We start from the raw sequence: 25001 nt of genomic DNA, 5'->3' as shown, positions 1-25001 counted from the left end.
AAAACCCTGAAACTTTGCATCCTCACACAAAGTACCTACCTATTTTTTATTTTATATTTATCTTAAAAATCGGTTAGGTATGTAGATCTGTTCACTAGATATTTCTTATCTTATACATCCGATTATTCGGAGATTACGAACGGGATAAGACTATTGTTCAGCCCCATTCATGAAAGGTATGAAGTCTTCGGCATAGCCGAAGACAGTCCCGTCCTTACTTATTTTTATATTTATTATACTCAGCTGAGCAGACATCACAGAGTATATTAATTTTGTTCGCATAACGGTACCCCGTAACGGCATAGACTAATCGAGATAGATATAGACTTCTATATATCAAAATGATGTGGGCGAAAAAAGAAATTCATTTAGCCATGTCCGTCCGTCCGTCTGTCCTTAAACACGATAAATTGAGTAAATTTTGAGGTATCCTAATGAAATTTGGTATGTAAGTTCCTGGGCACTCATCTCAGGTAGCTATTTAAAATGAAGGAAATCAGATTATAACCACGCCCACTTTTTCGATATCGAAAATTTTGAAAAGATGAAAAAGTGCGATAATTAATTACCAAAGACGGATAAAGTGATGAAACATGGTACGTTGGCTGAGCTTAGGACGCAGAATAGAAAATTATTAAAATTTTGGACAGTGGGCGTGGCGCCGCCTACTTTTGAAAAAGGTTATTTGAAACTGTTGCAGCTGTAATTTGGCAGCTGAGTATATAATGTCCGGTTTCACCCGAGGTTAACCTTCCTTACTTGTTTTCTTTAAGCTTTGCTATTTGATTTCGCTCATATAGCTCTTCCACGTACATTGTTCCCATATTACGCTGCAGTGTAGTGAATGTTTTTGCGCCTAACTTCTATATTCCCCTATATAACGTACCACCTTCAAACATTAAATCTACGGTCGCACTTACCATATGCATACGGTCCGTATTCCCCCATACCGTGAGCAAAGATGTTTGAACATCAAAAAATTATGACTGTTTTTGTTTTGTCGTTGTTTGTCTAGGTTAGGTTATGTTGAGCTGGCTGGCCGCTGAGAACCGAAAATGAACTGAATGAGTCCATAGTGCAACAGAAGTTTTCTAAATTACCAAAATGAAAACCTCTATCAAAAGGCAAGATCTGTATTATAAAAGTTCTGCGTCCTCTTGGCAAATACTTGCTGCTTCTATGTAGATCCGATAGCTGTGCCAACTCTTATAGCTGGGGTTTTATCCCGGTGAGCGTATGGCACGAGCACAAAACGTGAACGTACATTTTCTCGAACAACCCGCACATCCTGCATTTGCTATCTCTGACGCGGCCTAATATAGAGCATGCGATGCCAAAAACAGATCCGCAAACAATTTTACTAGTGTTTTGTACATTTTTTTGTTTAACAACTTTTATACTTATTTAAATATTTTACACACAATAATTTCACTTAAATACATTCTTCTACCAATACACTTATAAGTATTTTTGTGACATTTTGCTACTAACTTTCGAACTCAATATGACTTCCAAAAGCGCACAAAAGACTGATCGCATTTCCAGGTACTTCGTTACCTTCACAAAAGTTTTTTAGCTCCAAACTTAAGGAACTATTTCATAACATAAACCTACCTAACTCAAAGACTTTACTGTTTGCGTTGTTAGTTATGCCATCAAATAGTTGAAGCAGGATGTTCTGGTCGTAAAAGTACTAAAAACAGACTTAATAAGTATGTAAGTATATGCCTAAATGTTTGTTTGTCTGTTGTGTTGACGACAAAAAGTGGGGTAGTAAACTGACGGAAACGGAAGTTCAAGCACATGAAAAGGATTTCTGCTCGTTACTCGAATTCACAACGAAATCAGCAACTGGCAATCAGCTTACACGAGCAGCAAAGTGAACACATAAAAAGTCGTGAAACTGAGTTTGAACTGAAGATGGAAGCGTGTGCCACAACACACTATGGATCAGGGGTCGGTGGGGGGATGATCTTTTATGCAATAGTAAATCGTATATGTCTGTTTGTTATGTTGCTGCACGCGCACACCTATTTTTGTAACAATTGCAATTACGACGGTAACAATGACATTTGCGAAAAGTTGATGAAAATAGGAGAAAGACATAAAAAACAAAAACGTTAAAATGCAAGTTTCACGCACACTAAGCACGCAGAAATATTGCTGAAGTCAATTTTTGTAAAAAAAAAAAATTAGATAACTGTTTAATGTGTCCTGATGCTACAGAGGTACAATTCGTTGATGGGCTTATGGGATGGGAGGGTGTAGCGAAAACGCAGCGTTTCAAATGATTAAGGCAAAGTTTAACGCGATCAACTTGTCTCAACTGAATTCAACTCAACTTAAACTGAACTTGACTCTAGGGCAGTCGTCTCAGCATAAAAGGGGGCCTGTAAACAGAAATTATTACAAAGTTATATTAAATTTGATTTTCATTTGTGCAGCGAAAACTTTGACACCTTTCTTGAACACGCAAATTTGCTTTTTAGTTAGAGAACGTTTGCTATTTTTTTCACCTCAAATTTTTTTTATGGTATTAACGTATACGGCAAGGCATGGTATAAGAAAGAAGGTAGTTCCACTCAAAAATTTTTGACGTATTTTTGGGGATTTTTGAAGTTTCATAATGTTTGTTGTTTTGCTAAAAGCGTTGCCATACCTTTACTGTATAAGGCGATGTTGTGGTTTTTCGGGATGGAAATGTTGTTATCGATGTTGATGGTCCTTTGCCGGATGCAGATTCGGTACGTTCTGGTAACAAGCACCATAAAGGTACTAGCCCGACCATCTCGTGAACAATTTGGTATGACCACATGAAACCTTCTAGGCCATCCCACCCTCACACGCCCTAGTTCTACGAGTTGGGGGTCGCCAGAGCCTCGGCTGTTGATGAAACAGGATTCGCCACGGGTAGGTGAGGTTGACAATTGGGCTGGAGAAACATAATAAACCTTGAATCAATTTGGTATTTTAGTTGCCTCTGACGACAGGCATAGCTACCGCGGGTATATTCCTGCCGCGATTATATTCTAAGCCCCCTAACCCGCTGTGGTGGTATGCGTTAATGCTGACTCTAGAATAACAGAATCTTGTTAAGGTTCGCTCTTTATATATTTTTGTTTTTTTTTTTTTTGCAAGTGGGCGTGATCGCCAACTTTTTTATCATAAAGCACAGGAATATAATATAAAAACCACTATGTCATTTTGTTGATGGTAAGCTAAAGTTACCCGCGTGGTGTGATGGTACGGTGTTCCGCCGAAGATACTAGGTTCACGCCCCTGGCAAAGCAACATCATCTTCGACAGTGTTTGGCAAGTACTCCGCTTGTATTTCTGCCATGAACAGCTTCTCAGTGAAAATTCATCGGCGATGCAGATGCCGGTCGGACTCGGCATAAAATCAGAAGGAGCACGACGAAAATTGGAGGAGAGGAGCTCCACCTAAAATTTCTCCGGGGGTTATCGGGCCTTAAATTTATTTATTTTAAATAAAAGTAAACACGAGGAGGTATATACCTCCAAGGAGATTTGGGCCGTCTTCAAATTTGCGTTGACTACTTTTGAATTCTTTTCTACAAATTGCCATGTTTTATACCGACTTCAAATGGCTAACAATTATTTCATGACAAAAATGGGAAAGGCTGTGCTCGGTAGACCCACATGCCTTTAAATAAAGCCTGCTCAGTGATAGCAGATGTTAGATGTACGGGTTGGTGGAGGAAACGATCGAGCACATGCCCTGCGCCTACCAGACTAAGACTGCAGCTATTGGGAGTGATACACATATCAGATCTAGAAGCATCAAATGGCATAGATCCTGAAAAGCTTATAGTTTTTGCCAAGCGGACGAAGTTACGTTATAACATAGGTCTTGGTTTTTGATAGAGGTTTTTCAGTTTGGTCGTTAAGCAAACATGTGGTAACAGTATATACTCATTCAGTCTTTGCAAGGTCCTCACGGGCCGGCCAGTTCAACTTACCTAACCTTTGTTCGCTAAGAAATCAACCTTAACCAATTCTCAATAAAAATTTTTTGCAAGATTTTCTTTATACCAACGTCGCTGCTTGTTCAGTAATTTTAAACAAATTAAAACGGGATATCAAAGCCATATTTTAAAGCGGTTTAATTAAACACAAAATATAAGTTTCGCGTCCGCGAATATAATTCCCCACTTTCTCTAACATTACAGTTAATGAGCTGCCATAATATATTTGAATGACCTACATTACGCTTAACTTTTTTTTTAAAGTGCCTACCTAACCTTTTTATCAGCTTCGCATTTTTTGTTACTTGTGATTTCTAAATTTGACCTCACTTAAGCTTAAATAAGTCTTTTGAATTTAAAATGACTCATTTATCATGCGACTTTGTAAAAACCAGCACCCATCATAAGGTTAAGGATAATAGCATAACACAAAGTAATTCAAGGAAATTATTGAATTAATTATCACAAATTGTCGTTTTCTTGTCATTCGCGTTTCAACTCTCCTCCATTTTTTCCAAAAATATAACCTTACTCATGTTTTAGTCCGAAAAAAAATTGTCTAAGCTATTGTCATTTGCATGGATTTCGGTTAAGCTGTTAGATTCTCTATTTTCTGCGTATCTTTAATAATTGACTTACTGTTTGGCTGTTCCTTCAACTTTCACTTCTGGAGTATAATTTCTTTTCACATAATAATGGGTGAACAAAGAGTTCCTCCCAATAACTGCAAATACCTAACTCTTGATTTGATATACTTTTATGTTATTATTTCCTGAGAGGTGATAATTAATGACCTTTTGAATTCCTAATATTCGCTTTTGATATTATGCTAAAGACGTCTACATGGAGAAAATTGTTAACAGGAAAATAAAAATATCAAAGTCTGCTAGAATTGAATCTGAAAATCTTTATTGACTTGAGAAAATTGCCACACTTATTTCAGGTACTTTCTTGGGCAGAGCGTATTCATCCATCTGCATAACATGACCTAGCAAGGTAGCTAGCTCTTCATTATAACTTCTTCGATACTCGCCGTCGTGTTCACGGGCAGAATCACAAATCTTTCCGAAAACCTTTCTCTCGAACACTCCAGAGCCATCTCTCGACATCGACGGTGGTTCCAAGCCATATATAAGGACAGATATGATGAGCGGTTTGAAAAGCGTGATTTTTGTTCGTCGAGAGAGGACTTTACTTGCCAATTGTCTACTTAGTTCACCATAGCACTTGCTTGCAAGAGTTATTCTCACCTTGATTTCTAAGCCGAAATTACTTTTGATGTTAATGATTGTTCCCAAACAGAAAATATCCTTCGCAGTCGCAAATGTATGTCCTTCAACAGTAAATTAAAAAATATACTACGGTCGGCCGCCGTGTCATGGAGATAGCGTGCTCGGCTACCAGTCCGACAATCCTGGGTTCAATCTCCGGAAGAAGCAACATCAAAATATTTGTATTTCTGCCATGAAAAGCTTCTCAACATAATTATTTTGCTTCGTAGGTCCCGTTCCGTCAATTAGAAGAGAAGATCCGCCCAAGTCTCCACTGAGATATATTGCATCGATTTAATTATTTTATTAATTATTAATTAGAACATTGCACTGAATACAGCCCAACGCAAAAGTACTTCCTCATGCCTTTAGTCTGATGCCCATATTGTGAAAGCACATTCTAGGGCTAACTCTGTCCCACATTTAGGTAAATATTTTTTGAAGAAACTAAGATATTTAAATATAAGATATCATACGTCAATAAGCCACGCCAATACCGTTTTTCATACCTATTTGGTGAAAATACATCCAGGGATACCCCTCATGCACTTTTTGTCTATATCTCGGAAAGGGGTTGAGATATCGAAATCGGAGTTACACTGTATTTAAGCCTTCGTCAGTAGCTTTCATTTGATATCCATATTGTGCAAATATATTCTAGGGTTACACGGATTCATATATTGGGGTCTAGACACTAGTGGCCTACCGTACTCAAATGTACCCTTAACTTTAAGTTAGACCTCTAGTTTCACAAAAATTCTATGCACCGGTTTTTGAGAGATGCCCGGTCAAAAATACAGACAAAAATATTAAAAACTGTTGATTTGGACTCCCAATAAAGACGCCTGGCATCAATTTTTATTTTATATTGTAAAGAATTTAGTGAAAATCAGCTTATTCCAAACCTTCTGCTAACTTTCAAATCGCTAAACTGTTGAATAAATAACTTCCATATTCAATAATGCAAAATGGTCTTTATTAGTCTACTTTGAGAGTACTTCAAAATAACTCTTAATTCACAACTAATTACGTGTTTAAATAAAACTGCTTAGTCATGCCTCAGCTTGCGCTGCTTTTATACTCTCGATTTCCTTGTTCACCAATTTCTCCTAAGGTCTAGTAATTTCGTGAACTTCATGCTTGGTTACAAGCTATATACATGTATATTTGTAGTTTATGCATTTCTCATAGTCATATGCGTGTGTATGTGTGAGCACTACTTCGGCCGATGACTACATGCGCTTGTGAGTATATCTCCGTCACCTTGTATGTACATATGTGCGTAAATGATGATTGATTTGTTTATGTACACAAGATCTAGAGATTGGGATTTGATAAAAATTTTATACATAGTTAAAATTAAAAAAAAAAAGCTTCCACTATTTGGCCAGTATGCTACGGATAATAATGGCTGTAACCAGAAATGGTCCACTTGATCTTATTCTAAAAATGTCATAACTCAAATATTTAAAAATTATTCGGAGGTAAGCGGCTACTCATAATTATAATTGTTTTTTTTTTCGATTTTGCAGATATCTGACGATGATCGAATGAGCTTAACTACAGCCGTATCTGATGAAGATGATGGCGAAAGTAACATGGCGTCACCATATAAAGCAAAGCAAACTGGAACTGCTGCGTCCGAATACCATTGCACTGGTGCTGTACGTAAAGCCGGGTGAGTCATGTTCCGGTTTTGTCAAAAGCGCTATGCGTAGTGAATAATTTCGGGTATTCATATCATATCGTTATCAACTTACAAATTATTTGTCTTCAGTGTGTTTTGTTTTCGTAAACCATATTCAAAATATAACCACATAAGCAAATGAGCTCATAACCAAAGTCACATGAATACCGCAATTGTTTAATGATTTATTATTTTTATTTAACTATAAATATTTCAAAAAAGTCACAATATATTTTATATTGGTTTTTTATTTTTTTTTAGCTTTTTGTCGGTGAAAAAATGGCTACTCCGCAAAAAGCATCAAATCGAGTTGGCACGCAAACGGGGATGGAAAGGCTATTGGGTAAGCCTCAAAGGCACAACGCTATTATTTCATCCGTGCGACTCGCGTGATGGACGTTGTGACGATACGTCGCTTAAGCATTTAATTATTGTTGATGGTGCGATTATGCAACCAATACCGGAACATCCTAAACGTGATTATATATTTTGCTTGAGTACGGCATTCGGTGATGCGTATCTCTTCCAGGCCCCATGTCAGGTGAGTTTATATGAATTTCATTATTTTTAAAATCGTAAAGAATACATTTATAAATACATACGTACATATTTTCCTAAAATAATAGAAAGTAGGTGACTTAAACGTTTTGTTACCATAGTTAAACATTCTCATCTATTTTAATTTTTTCTTCTTACATTCTGTTCTTCCCTCGATTCCTCTATCACCATATTCTTCTTACCTTTTCCACACCCACTATAAATCTCACTACCACCCTCATTTCAACACCAAACCCACTGCCACCCCCCCCCCCCCCCCCTACTTTCACTTTTATTCGCACTCCGGCTGCAACTCCGACTCGCACGTACATTCCCACTTTTACTCTCACTTCCAGTTTTTCGGATATTAATTTACAGTGAACAAATATTAATTTATCAATTCTTTGAGCCAAATAGACTGATTTTTGGGAAATTGAAGTTTAAATAGCCTCCGTGGCGCGGCTTCGCCAATTTTTCGAAAATGTTTAAAGCCATAAAAATACCGAGTGACCACGAGAACTTGCTGCGAATAATTCGCCAAGATAGGCTGAGAACTGTGAACGCGATAGAACACACACACACGCTCGTTGACTCACATGTGTTTTTATGTTTAGGATAGAATGTCAATTTTCTTGTTTTCAGTCCTTGAAAATTGGTTCTTGGTCCGATGTGAATTAAGTGTTTTCGGTGCGTAGGCCTAACTATTCGTATATCAACAAATCGAGCGATTTTAAAAAATGTTCGGGACAAGACATTTTTCATTTAAGCAACAAATATCGCTCAACCAGCCTTATAATTATTATACTCAGTTGAGCAAAGCTCACAGAGTATATTAACTTTTATTGGATAACGGTTGGTTGTACAGGTATAAAGGAGTCGAGATAGATATAGACTTCCATATATCAAAATCATCAGTATCGAAAAAAATTTGATTGAGCCATGTCCGTCCGTACACCCATTCGTCTGTCCGTTAACACGATAACTTGAGTAAATTTTGGGGTATCTTGATGAATGTATGTGGGTTCCTGGGCACTCATCTCAGATCGCTATTTAAAATGAACGAAATCGGACTACAACCACGCAAAAAGTGTGATAATTCATTACCAAAGAGGGTTAAAGCGATGAAACTTGGTAGGTGGGTTCAGCCTATGATGCCAAATCTAAACATAGTAAAATTTTGGACAATGGGAGTGGCACCGCCCACTTTTAAAAGAAGGCAATTTAAAAGTTGTCCAGGCTGCAATTTGGAAGCCTTAGAAGATATCATGATGAAATTTAGCAAGAATGTTACCCCTATTACTATATGTGAACTAAATAAAAATTAGCAAAATCGGATGACGAGCACGCCCACTTAAAAAAAAAAAATTTATTTGAAATCTTTACAGTATACAAGTAAATTATGTATGTCAACATTCAACTCCAGTAATGATATAGTGCAACAAAATACAAAAATAAAAGAAAATTTCAAAATGGGCGTGGCTCCGCCCTTTCTCATTTAAAAAATTTACCAATCCTCGTGAAATTTGGTAGGGGAATTGCTTCTTTGAGGATAACTGTTTTCTGTGAAAATTGGCGAAATCGGTTGAAGCCACGCCCAGTTTCTATACACAGTCGACCGTCTGTCCTTCCGTTCGGCCGTTAACACGATAACTTGCGCAAAAATTGATATTTCTTTACTAAACTTAGTTCACATACTTATCTGAACTCACTTTATCTTGGTATAAAAAATGGCCGAAATCCGACTATGAGAACGCCCATTTTTCGATATCGAAAATTACGAAAAATGAAAAAAATGCCATAATTCTATATTAAATATGAAAAAAGGGATGAAGCATGGATATTGGATTGGTTTATTGACGCAGAATATAACTTTAGAAAAAACTTTGCAAAATGGTTGTGACACCTACCACATTAAGTAGAAGAAAATGAAAAAGTTTTGCAGGTCGAAATCAAAAGCCCTTGGAATCTTGGCAGGAATACTGTTCGTGGTATTACATATATAAATAAATTAGCGGTACCCGACATATGATGTTCTGGGTCACCCTGGTCCACATTTTGGTCGATATCTCGAAAACGCCTTCACATATACAACTAAAGGCCACTCGCTTTTAAAATACTCATTAACACCTTTCGTTTGATACGCATTCTATACAAACACATTCCAGGGTTACCCTAGGTTCATTTTCCTACATGGTGATTTTCCTCTATTTTGTCTCCATATCTCTCAGCTGATTATGTAATGTTCGGTTACACCCGAACTTAGCCTTACTAACTTGTTTACCCTAGGCTTAATACACCCAAACGTCTTGCCAACAAATTGTATTTCCTTCTTGTTTCTTAGCTGCTTATAAAGAAGAGAAAAGAAACACTTGCACATCGTATTTTCTTTGAAAAAAAAAAACAGATTACTTTAAATGTAGAATCGTTTATAGAGTTTGGATTAGGCAATCGGCCAATGTTAGTTAAAAATATAAATTTCGACTCAGCTTATGTGTCAATCACGGTTGCCACTTAGGTCCATTTGGACCAAAAGTGATCCCATCCAAACCCATTTGATCCGCTGGTTAAACGGTTTTATTTGGGTTGACTTGACAGGCTGCACGGCTAAACGGCCGTTGTGAATGAATTTTGTAATTAAAATTTAAGTAACTTCCCGATAAGCTACAAGCTTCAAACTTGGAATATAGTTCAAAACCCGATGACAATGCAATAATAAGAAAAAAATCGCTAGGTGGCGCAAGGATAGAGATATTTACAAAATCGTATTTGTTATCCGATTTGGCTCATATTTGGAACACATAATACATAAATGAATAGAAAGTGACCTATGGTGTCGGATTTGGCTCATATTTGGAATAAATATTACATACAGTCGGGTAGAAGTGACATCCAAATATTTTGGAGCTGGACGAGGGACAAGCATACGTGGCGCAGAGTCGAGTAAAGTCTTTGGATGGATTATGTATTGCGGACTTTGATTGTAACAAATTGTCAGGAAAGAGTCCTTGTTATAATGAGTCACAAAATGAAATAAATAGAATGAGAAATAATAGGCAATTAAATAAAGACTATAAACTTGAAAATAAAATAATTAAAAACAAATTTTTAAGTTGAACAGTTTTATTGAAAACAATACTTACATGAAGTAATAATAATACTAAAAGCTAGAAAATAATTAAGTAGGTCCTACGTACAAGTCATCACACTCCTCAGCAATCTAAGGGCGTTGATCAGACAAGTAAATAAAACCGTTGGACGTGTCAAATTTCTATTGATAGCCATATATAAGACCAACTGAACCTTAATCAGGCTATGCTACGCCTCACATTTTTAAATATTTCACGCAGGGAGAAAGGAAGTTTATATAAAAATAGCATGAACGAAAAATGATTCTAAGAATTTATTAATTTTGTATTTAATGTATAAAATATTGAACAGAGCGCAACTATGTCTTATTGGTTCCAATCTGCGCTATAAATTGGAGTTTATTTCATTCTAACTTACCATTGTTTGTACATCAATATACGAAAACTAATTTGGTCCCTTTTTTCTAACTTTGGTCCTTTTTATACTTAGCTGACCAGAGCTTGCAGAGTATATTAATTTTGTTCGCATAACGGTACCCCGTAACGGCATAAACTAATGGAGATAGATATAGACTTCTATATATCAAAATGATCTGGGCGAAAAACGAAATCCATTTAGCCATGTCCGTCCGTCCGTCTGTCTGTCCGTGAACACGATAACTTCAGTAAAATTTTAGGTATTTTGATAAAATTTGGCATGTAGGTTCCTGGGCACTAATCTCAGATCGCTATTTAAAATGAACAAAATCGGACTATAACCACGCCCATTTTTCGATATAGAAAATTTCTAAAAACCGAAAAAGTGCGATAATTCATTACCATAGACGGATAAAGCGATAAAACTTAGTAGGTGGGTTGACCTTACAACGCAGAAAAATTAGTAAAATTTTGGACAATGGGCGTGGCACCGCCCACTTTTAAAAGAAGGTAATTTACAATTTTGCAAGCTGCAATTTGGCAGTCGTTGAAGACATCATGATGAAATTTTGCAGGAACGTTGCCCCTATTACTATTTGTCCGCCAAATAAAAATTAGCAAAATCGGATGACGAACACGCATACTTAAAAAAAAAATTTTTTTAAGTCAAATTTTAACAAAAAATTGAATATTTTTACAGCATATAAGTAAATTATGTCAAAATTCAACTCCAATAATGATATTGTGCAACAAAATACAAAAATAAAACAAAATTTCAAATTGGCCGTGGCCCCGCCCTTCTTCATTTAATTTGTCTAAAATACTTTTAATGACATAAGTCGCACAAAAATTTACCAATACATGTGAAATTTGGTAGGGGAATTGCTTCTTTGATGGTAACTGTTTTCTGTGAAAATGGCTGAAAGCGGTTGAAGCCACGCCCAGTTTTTATACACAGTCGACCGTCTGTCCTTCCGCTCGACCGTTAATACGATAACTTGAACAAAAATTGATATATCTTTTCTAAACTTAGTGCACGTACTTATCATAACTAACTTTATCTTGGCATTAAAAATGGGCGAAATCCGTCTATGACCACGCCAGCTTTTTCGATATCGAAAATTTAAAAAATGCCATAATATCTATACCAAATACGAAAAAAAGGGATGAAACTGATGATTGGATTGATTTTTAGACGCAAAGTATACATAACTTTAAAAAAACTTTGTAAAATGGGTGTGACACCTACCATATTAAAAGAGGAAATGAAAAAGTTCTGCAGGGCGCATTCAAAAGCCCTTGGAATTTTAGCAGGAATACTGTTCGTGTCTGGGTCACCCTGGTCAACATTTTGGTCCATATCTCGTAAACGCCTTTACATATACACTATACGCCTTTACATATACATAAGGCCACTCCTTTTTAAAACCCTCATTAATACCTTTAATTTGATACCCATATCGTACAAACACATTCTAGATTCACCCCTGGTTCACCTTTATGGCGTTATCTCGAAAAGACGTCCACCTATAGAACTAAGGCCCACTCCCTTTTAAAATAATCAATAACACCTTTCAGTTGATACCCGTATTGTGCAAACACATTCTAGAGTCACCCCTGGTCCACCTTTATGACGATATCTCGGAAAGGCGTTCACCTGTTGAACTGGGGGCCACTCCCTTTTAAAATACTCATTAACACCTTTCAGTTGATACCAATATCGTACAAACACATTCTAGAGTCACCCTGGTCCACCTTTATGACTATATATGGAAAAGACGTCCACCTATAGAACTAAGGCCCACTCCCTTTTAAAATACTCATTAAAACCTTTCAGTTGATACCCATATCGTACAAACACATTCTAGAGTCACCCCTGGTCTACCTTTGTGACGATATCTGGAAAAGACGTCCACCTATAGAACTAAGGCCCACTCCCTTTTAAAATACTCATTAACACCTTTCAGTTGATACCCATATCGTACAAACACATTCTAGAGACACCCCTGGTCCACCTTTATGACGATATCTGGAAAATACGTCCACCTATAGAACTAAGGCCCACTCCCTTTTAAAATACTAATTAACACCTTTAATTTGATACCCATATGGTACAAACGCATTCTAGAGTCACCCCTGGTCGAACTTTATGGCGATATCTCGAAAAGGCGTCCACCTATAGCACTAAGGCCCACTCCCTTTTAAAATAATCATTACCACCTATAATTTGATACCCATATGGTACAAACACATTCTAGATTCACCCATGGTTCACCTTTATGGCGTTATCTCGAAAGGCGTCCACCTATAGAACTAAGGCCCACTCCCTTTTGAAATACTCATTAACACCTTTCAGTTGATACCCATATCTTACAAATACATTCAAGAGTCACCCCTGGTCCACTTTTATGTGATGATATCTCGAAAAGATGTCCACCTATAGAACTAAGGCTCACTCCCTTTTAAAATAATCATTAACACCTTTCAGTTGATACCCGTATTGTGCAAACACATTCTAGAGTCACCCCTGCTCCACCTTTATGGCGATATTTCGGAAAGGCGTTCACCTGTAGAACTAAGGCCCCCTCCCTTTTAAAATAATCATTACCACCTAGAATTTGATACCCATATGGTACAAACACATTCTAGATTCACCCATGGTTCACCTTTATGGCGTTATCTCGAAAGGCGTCCACCTATAGAACTAAGGCCCACTCCCTTTTGAAATACTCATTAACACCTTTCAGTTGATACCCATATCTTACAAATACATTCAAGAGTCACCCCTGGTCCACTTTTATGTGATGATATCTCGAAAAGATGTCCACCTATAGAACTAAGGCTCACTCCCTTTTAAAATACTCATTAAGACCTTTCAGTTGATACCCATATCGTACAAACACATTCTAGAGTCACCCCTGGTCCACCTTTATGGCGATATCGCGAAAAGGCGTCCACCTATAGAACTAAGGCACACTCCCTTTTAAAATACTCATTAACACCTTTCAGTTGATACCCATATCGTATAAACAAATTCTAGAGTCACCCCTGGTCCACCTTTATGTCGATATCTCGAAAAGGCGTCCACCTATAGAACTAAGGCCCACGCCCTTTTAAAATACTCATTAACACCTTTCATTTGATACCCATATCGTAGAAACAAATTCTAGAGTCACCCTAGGTTAATTTTCCTACATGGTGATTTTCCCTTATTTTGTCTCCAAAGCTCTCGGCTGAGTATGTAATATTCGATGAATTTTGGTCCCAAAAGAAAACATGGTGTGGCAACCGTGGTATCAACCAAAATTCTCTCTTGCACAGACTGCGCTATGTAGGTACACCGTGGCGTATGAACAACTTTTTTAAGGCTTCTTTTATGAGGCTAACAGCGCAAAAGTTATTTGTTTTACTTTTACCGCCATTGGTCGAATACTGTGCTATTTATTCCCCTATACTCTTGTCTGTACTGGTAGCATCATATATTTCTTATAATGTTAGGAAGCAATATGAGTAAAATCAAATTATTAAGAGTTCCTACATAGAGAACTAATTTAATGAAAATATCGAACTCAATTTACGGGTATTTTGTATCAAAATGAGAATTAAATATCAACTTTAATAATAAAAGTATCACTTTCACCAAAGTTTTTGTTAACTGACCTTGTAAGTTGTTTTGGCCTTTTTATACTCTCAAAACAGTACCTAAACTAAACTTTTTTCGTTTTTAAAAAATATCTTTAAAATTGTTAGCTAATACAACTTTGCTTCAATACAAAGAAAAAAATCGGCTAAAATCTTACAATGAAACTTGCATATGTATTTGCATCACACATTGAAAGATATGCACATTTAAATTTATTCACCACGCTTCATTTCATTGCAATCAAACCAATGTGCAAGGAAATAAATATTTGTCGCACGATTTGCCATACAAACATATGTTGTATATTTCAGGGCAAATATATACGTGGTAAAATTTAAATAAATCTAAAATACATAATCAAAACGCTACCTCCAGCCGGATTTGAGCTCTTTCAGTAGCATTTTGCAGATCTTATTCAAATCAGATATAAGTAGTAGCATTGTAGTATATAAGTATATATTTTGCTGCTAGCGCATTTGATGCATGTAAATTTTAGCCAAAATCCATATAAACGAATCTTATGCAAAAAGTTCATATGTATTAGGGTGCTCCTTATACGGATTCAAAAATTTTTTTTCCAGAGCAGCATCTCAACTGGTTCTCTAACTCGACCCCTTAACCTTTCTAGTAAATTTCCACTATTTTGTTTGTCTCAAAATAAAATTTTTCAAATTATAAGCACACCTCTTGGGAAGCCTACATTAAAAAGTTATTATCCGTTTTTTTTCCGCTTTTATCCGTTCAGATTTATTTGAAATATTAAGAGGCTATTATTAAAGAATTTCATACTTTTTAATGAAATTTTGTGTAACTGACAAGAGGGCATTTGCATAATTGCTACAATAAAGTTTGCAAAATAATCGATAACAAGTTACCGGAGTCAATACGTCGAGAGAGGGTTATAACAATGATTTTTCTAAAGGTTTGACTTTCGTAGGAAGCTCTTCAAACCCATAAGAAAAAAATATATATATGCCATCCGTGCTTTTGAGTAAATAACGATTTTATGCAATTTTTATAAACGTAACATAAGGACCACCCTAATATATATCTATAAATATGTGCCAACGTACACAAAACTTATTTATTTTCATTTTGATATGCATTTTTATTCATATCATGTGCATACTTACAGAAGATTTGTAAATGTTTGTGTAGCATTCATATTGACTAGGAAGTCAGCTTTAATATTCACATATACACATGCAGGTTTTCACTTAAATATAAACGTTAGTATTCCGTTATGATTTTGATCAATAGCTTACATTTTACCATTTATTCGGGAGTAGTTTGAAGATAATGTCGCTTTTAAAATAAGATCCACAGCAAAAAGAAAACTGTCCATGCTTTCGTAAACAGGTTCCGTTTATTGGTTGAAGCTTTTATTTCTTACTGCTAGTCAGTTACTAGCTATTCCCGACGTGTTGGTGCAATGGAATAGCGAATTTAAGAGACTACTATTAATACGAAAAACCAACTTAATTTAATAAAAGACATGGTTTCACACCTTTTTCCTTTTAATCCTAGCAAATATCGTAAGGACTTTTACGGTACAATCTTTTCAAGATTTGCCTCTTTTTAGCTGGCTCAACCGCTTTTCAAATTCCATATATACCCATATGCCTAGGAACCCAATACAGATGTATACTTTTTCCTATTTAGATTATTTTCAGAAATTGCTTACACTGTTAAGATTGATGTTGTGTTATGCCTTAATTTCAGTTCTTTAGGCCTACTAAACACTGCAGTGATTTGACAGCTTGTATAATCTGTCTACTTCCGGAGCAGGATAGTATACCGCAGACTTTAACCCTTACATTATCCTGTGTCACCTCATCCGCCATTTGTTCTATTCGTCCATAATAAGTTATACAGGTGGAGGTGCAGAATGGCAAACAGTGCAGCGTCCGGGCCTCCAGCTATGACAAGCATTAATATCCTGCATTCCTCATCCAATTTTTGAGGTGGGCTCTTTTTTGTGAGGCCTTCTGCCATCTGCCTTATGAACCCATCGAATATTATTTTAAGCCACTTCGCTCAACTGGACATTTGCAGATGGATAGGACATTTAAGCCTACAGAAAATCTTTGCTACTGCTCATGCTATCTTAGTATCAGTTCCGCGCTCCGTAATCGAAGTATGAGTGCTGTCTGCGCGCACTTTTGCATCATCTCAAAATGGTAAATGTGTGCCGGGAAATGTCTCCAGGGATTCTTTACTACTACGTGGCCAGTCTCTGTCACATGTCTCTATTAGTTCCTGCCTTATATCACCCCTAGCTGGGCTTTTCTTGAGCAGCTATGTTTCACTAGAGCAATCGATGTCCGTATAGATATAAATCCAATTCAACCTAGTCACATTGGACAAGCCAGAATTATTTAAAATTAGGTAATTTAAATTGTAAACCAAACATGGAAGCTTTTTTAAAATGGTGTTACCCCAGAGCAAAAGAAGGTTTAAGCATCTAGCTTCTGCCGCCCATGGTCTTACTTTGATCTATTTACTTATCGAAATTATCTAGGAGTCTAATTATGTATGCGACCTAACTAGATGAAAATAAAAAGGGGTATCAAGCCAAATTCCATACAGCTAACAAAATTCGCAACTAGGATCTCAAAGAACAACTACCATCGAATATCTGTGCACGAAAGAGTCTGCTTAAATATCTTTCAAATATCTCTAGCTCTTGCTCTATGAGGTGCGAACATGCAAAGAGTAACAGCAGCGACTAAGGCATGACTTCACTACCTTAGGAAACTTAAGGCAAGACGAATTTTGACTATAATGTAATATCCCATGGCTTAAATTTTGTTATGCAGAAATGGATGGCGCAATTTAGTCAACTCTATCGGAATGTTTAGATGGCATAAAATTGTTTAAAAGGTCAAGTTTGAGCCAAAATCGAAACAAATTTATAACTGGGCAGGGCTCAAAGATCCATCCATCTAATAACGGGCCAACAGAATATATGGTCCCGTGCCTGACCATCGAAACAGATATTGGGGCCACAATTGAGCCGGAGAGTTGTTGCCAGAAATGACAGAACATACTATACACGTGCATAAGGATGGTTCCAAGTTAATGCAAGAGGTAGGGTTTGCTGTTTACTGCGTCGACCCAGAAATATGTAGATCCTGCAGGCTTCTAGATTATTGCAGGGTTTTTCAAACGGAAATTATAGCGGTGAAGAAAGCAGCAGAAATTCTGGAAGAAGTGTGCTTAAGCTGCAATCGCGTCAATATATATTGATGGTCAGGCTGCGATTAAGGCAATAATCTCACACAGTACTTCATCAAGAAGTGTTCTGGAATGCAAGGCAACATTTGAAAAATTTCACTCAGGCCGGACCATACATCTTTACTGGGTTCCCGGTCATAAAGTGATAGAAGATAACGAAAAGGACAATGAGTTGGAAAAGGAGAGTGCAACACTCGCTGAGTGGGCGATAGACGTCCCAATCCATTTGGGATAAATCAAAAAAAGACAGAAATTGTATATGATCCATGAAGCAGGAAAGGTGGACAAAAGCGCGAGGCTGTAAAATTTCTAAGATCATGTGCAAAACCTACTATGCTAGACTCACAAATTGACTGATATATCTGACGAGAGAAGACTTAAGGCTTACGATGGGCATACTGGCTGGACTGCCTACTGCCGCCACATGCTTATAAGTAAGGCGTCGTCAGTAAAAGTAAGTGTAGGGAGTGTGAGCTGCAGGAAAAACGGTTGAGAACGTTCTGCGTTCGTGTCCTGAGTTGCCACGCAGCAATTAAGCTGTTTTCTAGAAAACTGCTAGTATTTGCCAAGAGGAGGGAGTTATTCTATAATATATGTCCTGGCACCTAATTGGGGTTCTTCCGTTTGGTCGTCAAACGAATTCTGGTAACACTATTCAGTCTATGTGAGGTCTTAACTTTTCGTAAACTTAAATTTTCACAGCAGGAATCAAATTTTGTTGTTTCTTGCGTGAACAAAGATCTCTTTGGGTAAAAAGCCTCGTAAAATTACCAATAAAAACAAAAATATCATAAACAAAGGATAGTGCAAACTTTTCTGGATTCAACGCACTGCACAATGGAAATGCCGTGGGCATTGCACATGGGTTTTTAGTTACTAATGAGTAAGTCTATAGATGAGTGTTTCTGTGTGACATAATTAAATAGCTGCACTGTTGGAAAAAAAAGCAAGATCCCAAAACTATTGTAACGAAGCTTTTTCGTGCCCCGTTGCTTCTTTGATATTTGCTGGGGTATACTCGCCGTGCCCAGGGTTCGTTTACAATAAATTTGTATTAAAGGGGCACCTTGCAAATCGATTTAATATAAAAAACTTCACTCTCTTTATTGGTTCTAATTCTATAATATAAAATAAAACGTGTTTGTATACTTCATTTTCAATTTCACTTAGATTATCTTGCGGTATCCTTGATTGCGGTGGCGGGCCTTAGCGTTCCGGCCGTATTCCGTTAGCTGGGCCCCGTTAGTATGTGGCGTCGGTGCCTTGACGCGCCTTATGACGGCGTCTCTCTCTGCTGCGGTGCTCTGTCGCGCCTTACGTCGGCGTCTACTTGTATTGCTGAGGCGATGCTCTGTCGCCGTGTTCCGTTAGGCCGATCCCGTTAGTATGTGGCGTCGGTGCCTTGACGCGCCTTATGACGGCGTCTCTCTCTGCTGCGGTGCTCTGTCGCGCCTTACGACGTATCGACTGATGTCACGAAACATGCCGGGCCAGTAGTACCGGTTGGCAATCCGCGCTACTGTCCGGCGGATGCCCATGTGTCCAGCGCTTGGTATATTGTGATTTTCTTCTAATATTCGTTGTCGCACTGGTGTGGGTACACAAAGAATCCAAGGTACCGCTTCCTCATCTTGTGACCGGCAGGGAATATGGCGGTACAGTTGTCCATCTTGTATCATGTAGTCAGAATATTTCTCGGGGTTAGTGCGCACTTCATTTACGCGCTTGTGCCACCACTTGCATGGTCGCTCTGTTGTCGTTGCCAGTCGTAGGGTCTCCAGTGGCTGTCGTGATAGTGCATGCGCTACCAGGTTCAGCTTTCCTTTCCTGTACTCTATGTCGAAGGTGTGCTGCTGAAGTTCCAAGGCCCATCGTGCTATACGGCCGGAGGGGCTTTCAATGGAGTTTAGCCACTTTAGAGACATATGGTCCGTGATTACCCTGAATCGGTACCCTTCCAAGTATGGCCTCATCTTGCGTATTCCCCAGACGATCGCGAGGCATTCCTTCTCGGTAGGCGAGTAGTTGGTTTCCGCCTTGTTAAGTTTCCTGCTGGCGTAGGCGATCACGCGTTCCCCGCCTTCCAAATCCTGTGTCAATACGGCGCCTAGCCCGAAATTGCTTGCGTCCGTTTGCAAGGTGAAGGTCTTGGTGAAGTCCGGACAGGCAAATATCGGTGCTTCCGTTAGTTTTTGCTTTAAGACCTCAAAAGCTTCCTGTTGTTCGGCTCCCCACTTCCAGTGTTTGCCCTTTTTCAGCAGGGTTGTGAGTGGCTGGCTGATCGTCGCGAAGTCGCGCACGAATCGTCGGTACCAAGATGCTATACCGAGATATTGACGCACCTCTTTCGCGTTCGTTGGTGGTTTCAAGTCTTTGATGGCTGCAACTTTCTCGGGGTCGGTGTGAATTCCCCCGTCGCTTACTACGTGTCCTAGGTACCGAATTTCTTTCTTGAAAAACTCGCATTTCTCCGGATTTATTCTGAGGTTGGCGCGCTGCAGTCGTAGCATCACTTCTTTCAGGTTGCGAATGTGCTCCTCCAAGGTGGATCCTATGATGATTATGTCATCGAGGTAAGCGAAAGCGTAGGGTTCCATTTCAGGCCCAATAACCTGATCTAGTGCTCTTTGAAACGTTGCGGGTACAGAGTGTAGGCCGAAAGGCATAACGCGCCACTGGAATAATCCGCGTCCCGGTACTGTGAAAGCTGTGTAGGGCCGGCCTTTGGGCTCCAGTGGTATTTGCCAGTAGCCGTTCTTTAAGTCCAAGCTGTGTTGTATTCTGGGTAAGGGGTATGCGTCGGGTACGGATCGGGCGTTGGGCTGCCGATAGTCCACGCATAACCTCCACTTCCCGTTTTTCTTCTTGGCCAGTACGATCGGTGCGCTGTGTGGGCTACAAGATGGCTCGATGCATCCTTTCTGGAGCAATTCGTCAACTTCGCTGTTGATGATTGTCTGCATGGCTGGGTTGCGTGGGAAGTAACGTTGCTTGATGGGGCGTTTGTCCGTCAGGACAATCTTCTGCTCGGCTATTGTCGTCACTCCACTCATGCTCTCGAATTTTCGGAGTTCCTTTGCCAGAAAACCGCGCACTCGTTCCGCTTCTTCTTGTATGTCGTCGTCGTTGTTTTGCGTAATGCCGTCGTGCTTGAAGTTACTACTGCTCGGTGCTGTTACACTCTGAATGGTTCCAGATGAGGCTCCAGGGGTGTCGTACCCGGCATTACCCTTTCTCGCTCGTGTTTTACTCTGATTAGTCCCCGGGGTGTCGTACCTGGCGATATCCGTTCTTGATGATGTTGAATTTTGAATAGTCCCAAGGCTGTCGTACCTGGCGATATCCTTTCTTGATGATATTGAACTTGGAATAGTCCCAGGGCTGTCGTACCTGGCGATATTCGTTCTTGATGATGTTGAATTTTGAATAGTCCCAGGGCTGTCGTACCTGGCGATATCCGTTCTCGCTGATGGTGTACTTTGAATAGCCCCGGGATGTCGTACCTGGCGATATTCTTTCTTGATGATATTGAACTTGGAATAATCCCAGGGCTGTAGTACCTGGCGATATCCGTTCTGGCTGATGTTGTTCTCTGAATAGTTTCTGGCGCGGCTCCAGGATTCGGTGTGTGCTGGGCAAGGGGTCTGGTTAGCACGAGGTGGCCTTCTCCACATGATATGGTGGCTCCCATGCTTCCTAGCATATCTAGGCCCAGTATGATGTCGTCGATCGCTCCGGGCATGACGTGTAAAACTGTGTGGAGTGACGCTTCTCCGAGGCGTACCTCAGTCCTTATGGCGTCGAAGATGGTAGTGCTAGTCCCATCTGCCATCGTTATTTTGGTGGCCACTCTCACCATTTCTCCGCTTCCCGAGTTCACCACACGTTCTGCTAAGCTGCTCGAGACGAAACTTCTTGATGCCCCTGTGTCGACGACTGCCTCGGCTGATTCCGGGCCGAGCTTGGCTACGGCGTAGAGGCGACCATGCTCTTGGTACATTGTTACTGCCATTTCGGCCCTAGGTCCCTTGAGCTCACGGCGCCTTCTTCTTCGTGGAGCCCTCTGTCGTTTCCCTGACGTCGGCGGCAGCATTAGATGGTTCGTATGTCGTTGCGGCCACATTCCCAGCAAAAAAATTTCTGTGGGTTTCGGCACCTATTGGTGTCATGTCCTCGTTCGCCGCATCTCCTGCATACGCCGTTGGGGTCGTATCTCTGATTGCTTGGAGGCGTGCGGTTCGTTAGGTTAGGTGGTGGTGGTGGTTGTGTTTCAGGTTTTGAAATTTACACCCGGGTTGTGTCACTGGCGATGTGTCGCGTAACTTCGCGGTGATGTCCGCCTGATGATCTTCGATAGTCCTCGCGTATGTTCTCGTATTCTTCGGCGAGTGTCAGGAGCTCTGCGAGATTAGTGAAGTCCCTCCGACGGATGTAAAGTTGGTAATCGGGGTGGCTGTTACGGAAGATTCGTTCCAGCCGCTGTTCGCCGGTGTACCCTGCGTGTCTCATCAAGCTCTGTATAGCTAGCACGTAATCCTTGTACTTTTCCTTGTTATGCTGCCTTCGTTGGCGTATGTCGTCCTCGAGACGCTCGAAATACCTGACTGGCAGGAAGAAACGTAAAAAATCCTTTTTGAAGCTTGTCCACTCTCCCCAGTGCGCATTGTTATTGCGGTACCATTATAGCGCGGCGCCCCCTAGTAGCTCGGGCATGGTTTTTGGCAGGAGGTCCACGTTTAGCGCGTATACTTCGGCTAACTCCTCTAACCGTTCGATGAACGATAACGGGTCCCGTCCCCCTTCATACTTTACGGACCACTTTCTTACCTGGTCGATGATGGGCGCGAACACCACGGTCGGTGCTTGAGTTACCTGGCATGTATAGTTCATGGCTGGTGCCGTCATTCCCGCTGGTAAGTACGGTTGAGTGGATTGATATGTGCCGGTTGATGGTGCCGTAATTTCTGATGGTACGTGCTGTTGTGTGGGTACCTGTACTCCTGGGAGGTGCCTGATATGTACCGTTGGGTGGTACCGCTATTCCTGATGGTAAGTACTGTTGTGTGGGTACTGTATTCCTGGGAGGAAACGCGAATTGAGTTTGTTCTACTGTTGTAACGGCGACCTTCGGTGTGCCTCCTCCGTTCGACGGAGTCGGTGTCTTAACCTCATTTACGTCGCCCATGTGCGTAGTTTCCTTGTAGGTGGCTTGTATTGATAAACATTTTTCCTGTATTTCCGCGTCAACATTTGCTTTCGAAGCCAGGGCTGCTATGCGCTTTCGGATCTCCCGGGTGGTGCCTGTGTGCTCAATACCCAATTCCTGTGCGATGGATATCAGCTGCTCCTTTGAAATGTTGTCTAACCACGTGGTATCAATCTGGTCGGCCATTTTACGGTTAGGTTTCTAGTCAGGAATGTTCCTTCTGACGTTGTACGATTTGCAGGGTCCCTGCTCGGGCGCCAATTGTAACGAAGCTTTTTCGTGCCCCGTTGCTTCTTTGATGTTTGCTGGGGTATACTCGCCGTGCCCAGGGTTCGTTTACAATAAATTTGTATTAAAGGGGCACCTTGTAAATCGATTTAATATAAAAAACTTCACTATCTTTATTGGTTCTAAATTCTATAATATAAAATAAAACGTGTTTGTATACTTCATTTTCAATTTCACTTGGATTATCTTGCGGTATCCTTGATTGCGGTGGCGGGCCTTAGCGGTCCAGCCGTATTCCGTTAGCTGGGTCCCGTTAGTATGTGGCGTCGTTGCCTTGACGCTCCTTATGACGGCGTCACTCTCTGCTGCGGTTCTCTGTCGCGCCTTACGTCGGCGTCTACTGGTATTGCTGAGGCGATGCTCTGTCGCCTTGTTCCGTTAGACGGATCCCGTTAGTATGTGGCGTCGGTGCCTTGACGCGCCTTATGACGGCATTTCTCTCTGCTGCGGTGCTCTGTCGCGCCTTACGTCGGCGTCTACTTGTATTGCTGAGGCGATGCTCTGTCGCCGTGTTCCGTTAGACGGATCCCGTTAGTATGTGGCGTCGGTGCCTTGACGCGCCTTACGTCGGCGTTTACTTGTATTACTCTGCTGGGCCTTGCGTCGGCGTCTATTTGTATTGCTGGTTGCTGGGTGATTTTCTGCCACGTTTTGCGTCGGCGTCTACTCGTATTTGCTGGGCGATACTCTGTCGCGCCCTAATTCGGCATTTACTTGGATTGCTGAGGCGATGCTCTGTCGCGCCCTACGTCGGCGCTTACTTGTATTACTCTGTCGGTGTACCTCTGCTGCGCTCTGCCGCCGCGATTGGCGCTGGCTTACCCTGGCTGCGCTATGCGTCGCCGCGTTGACGTGACCTCTGTCGGCGTACCTCTGCTGCCGCGGTTCGCGCTGGCTTACTCTGGTTACGTTGTGCGTCGGCGGACCTCTGCTGCGCTTTGCTGCCGCGCTCTGCGCTGGTTTACGTGCGTTGCCGCTTGCGGCCTCTGCCGGCGTACTTCTACTGACGGAGGTGAGCTGGTGTCACCTGTCGCGGTTGCGTGCTACTGTGGCGGGGCCTTTGGTCTCTGGGGGTGATGCGTAGAGAAAATCAACCGCAATCACCATTCCACGAATCGCTCCTATGAAGTGGATTCCTATTGCATAGAGAAGATCAACTGCAATAGGGATATACTTCGCTAGTAGCTCTGGTCACGACCACAGCTCCGTGCTGACTGACTTTGCTGCCGCGCTCTGCGCTGGACTACGTGCGTTCCCGCTCTGTTGCGGCCTCTGCCGGCGTACTTCTACTGACGGAGGTGAGCGGGTGTCACCTGTCGCGGTTGCGCGTTACTGTGGCGGGGATTTTGGTCTCTGGGAGTGATGCGTAGAGAAGGTCAACCGCAATCACCACTCCACGACTCGCTCCTATGAAGTGGATTCCTATTGCATAGAGAAGATCAACTGCAATAGGGATATACTTCGCTAGTAGCTCTGGTCACGACCACAGCTTCGTGCTGACTGACTGCTGTGCTGCTGTGTCGCTCCTTTTATGGCTGTTGTGTTTGGTGTTGCTAGCTCAAATGGTTGCGATGCCATGGTCACCGTATTGCTGTTGAATGTTGCGAGCGCTCGTTGTGTTGCTGAGACTGGTTGGTTGATCG

General features: G+C 40.6%; 1 protein-coding gene across 9 annotated transcripts in view; it reads left to right on the top strand.

The window, feature by feature from the left end:
- sif (still life) overlaps positions 1-25001 on the top strand; it is an 843636-nt gene that overhangs the window by 467392 nt on the left and 351243 nt on the right. For all 9 annotated transcript variants that reach the window (XM_067789261.1, XM_067789264.1, XM_067789263.1 and 6 more), the window contains 2 exons: positions 6790-6935; positions 7206-7485. In XM_067789261.1, the coding sequence (XP_067645362.1) occupies positions 6790-6935; positions 7206-7485 (426 nt within the window). The remainder of the gene's footprint in view (positions 1-6789; positions 6936-7205; positions 7486-25001) is intronic.

Source organism: Eurosta solidaginis, chromosome 5 (assembly GCF_040869045.1).
Source record: "Eurosta solidaginis isolate ZX-2024a chromosome 5, ASM4086904v1, whole genome shotgun sequence".
Lineage (NCBI taxonomy): Eukaryota > Metazoa > Arthropoda > Insecta > Diptera > Tephritidae > Eurosta > Eurosta solidaginis.
Note: the sequence above shows the minus strand (reverse complement) of the source record. Positions and strands in the feature narration are given on the sequence as shown.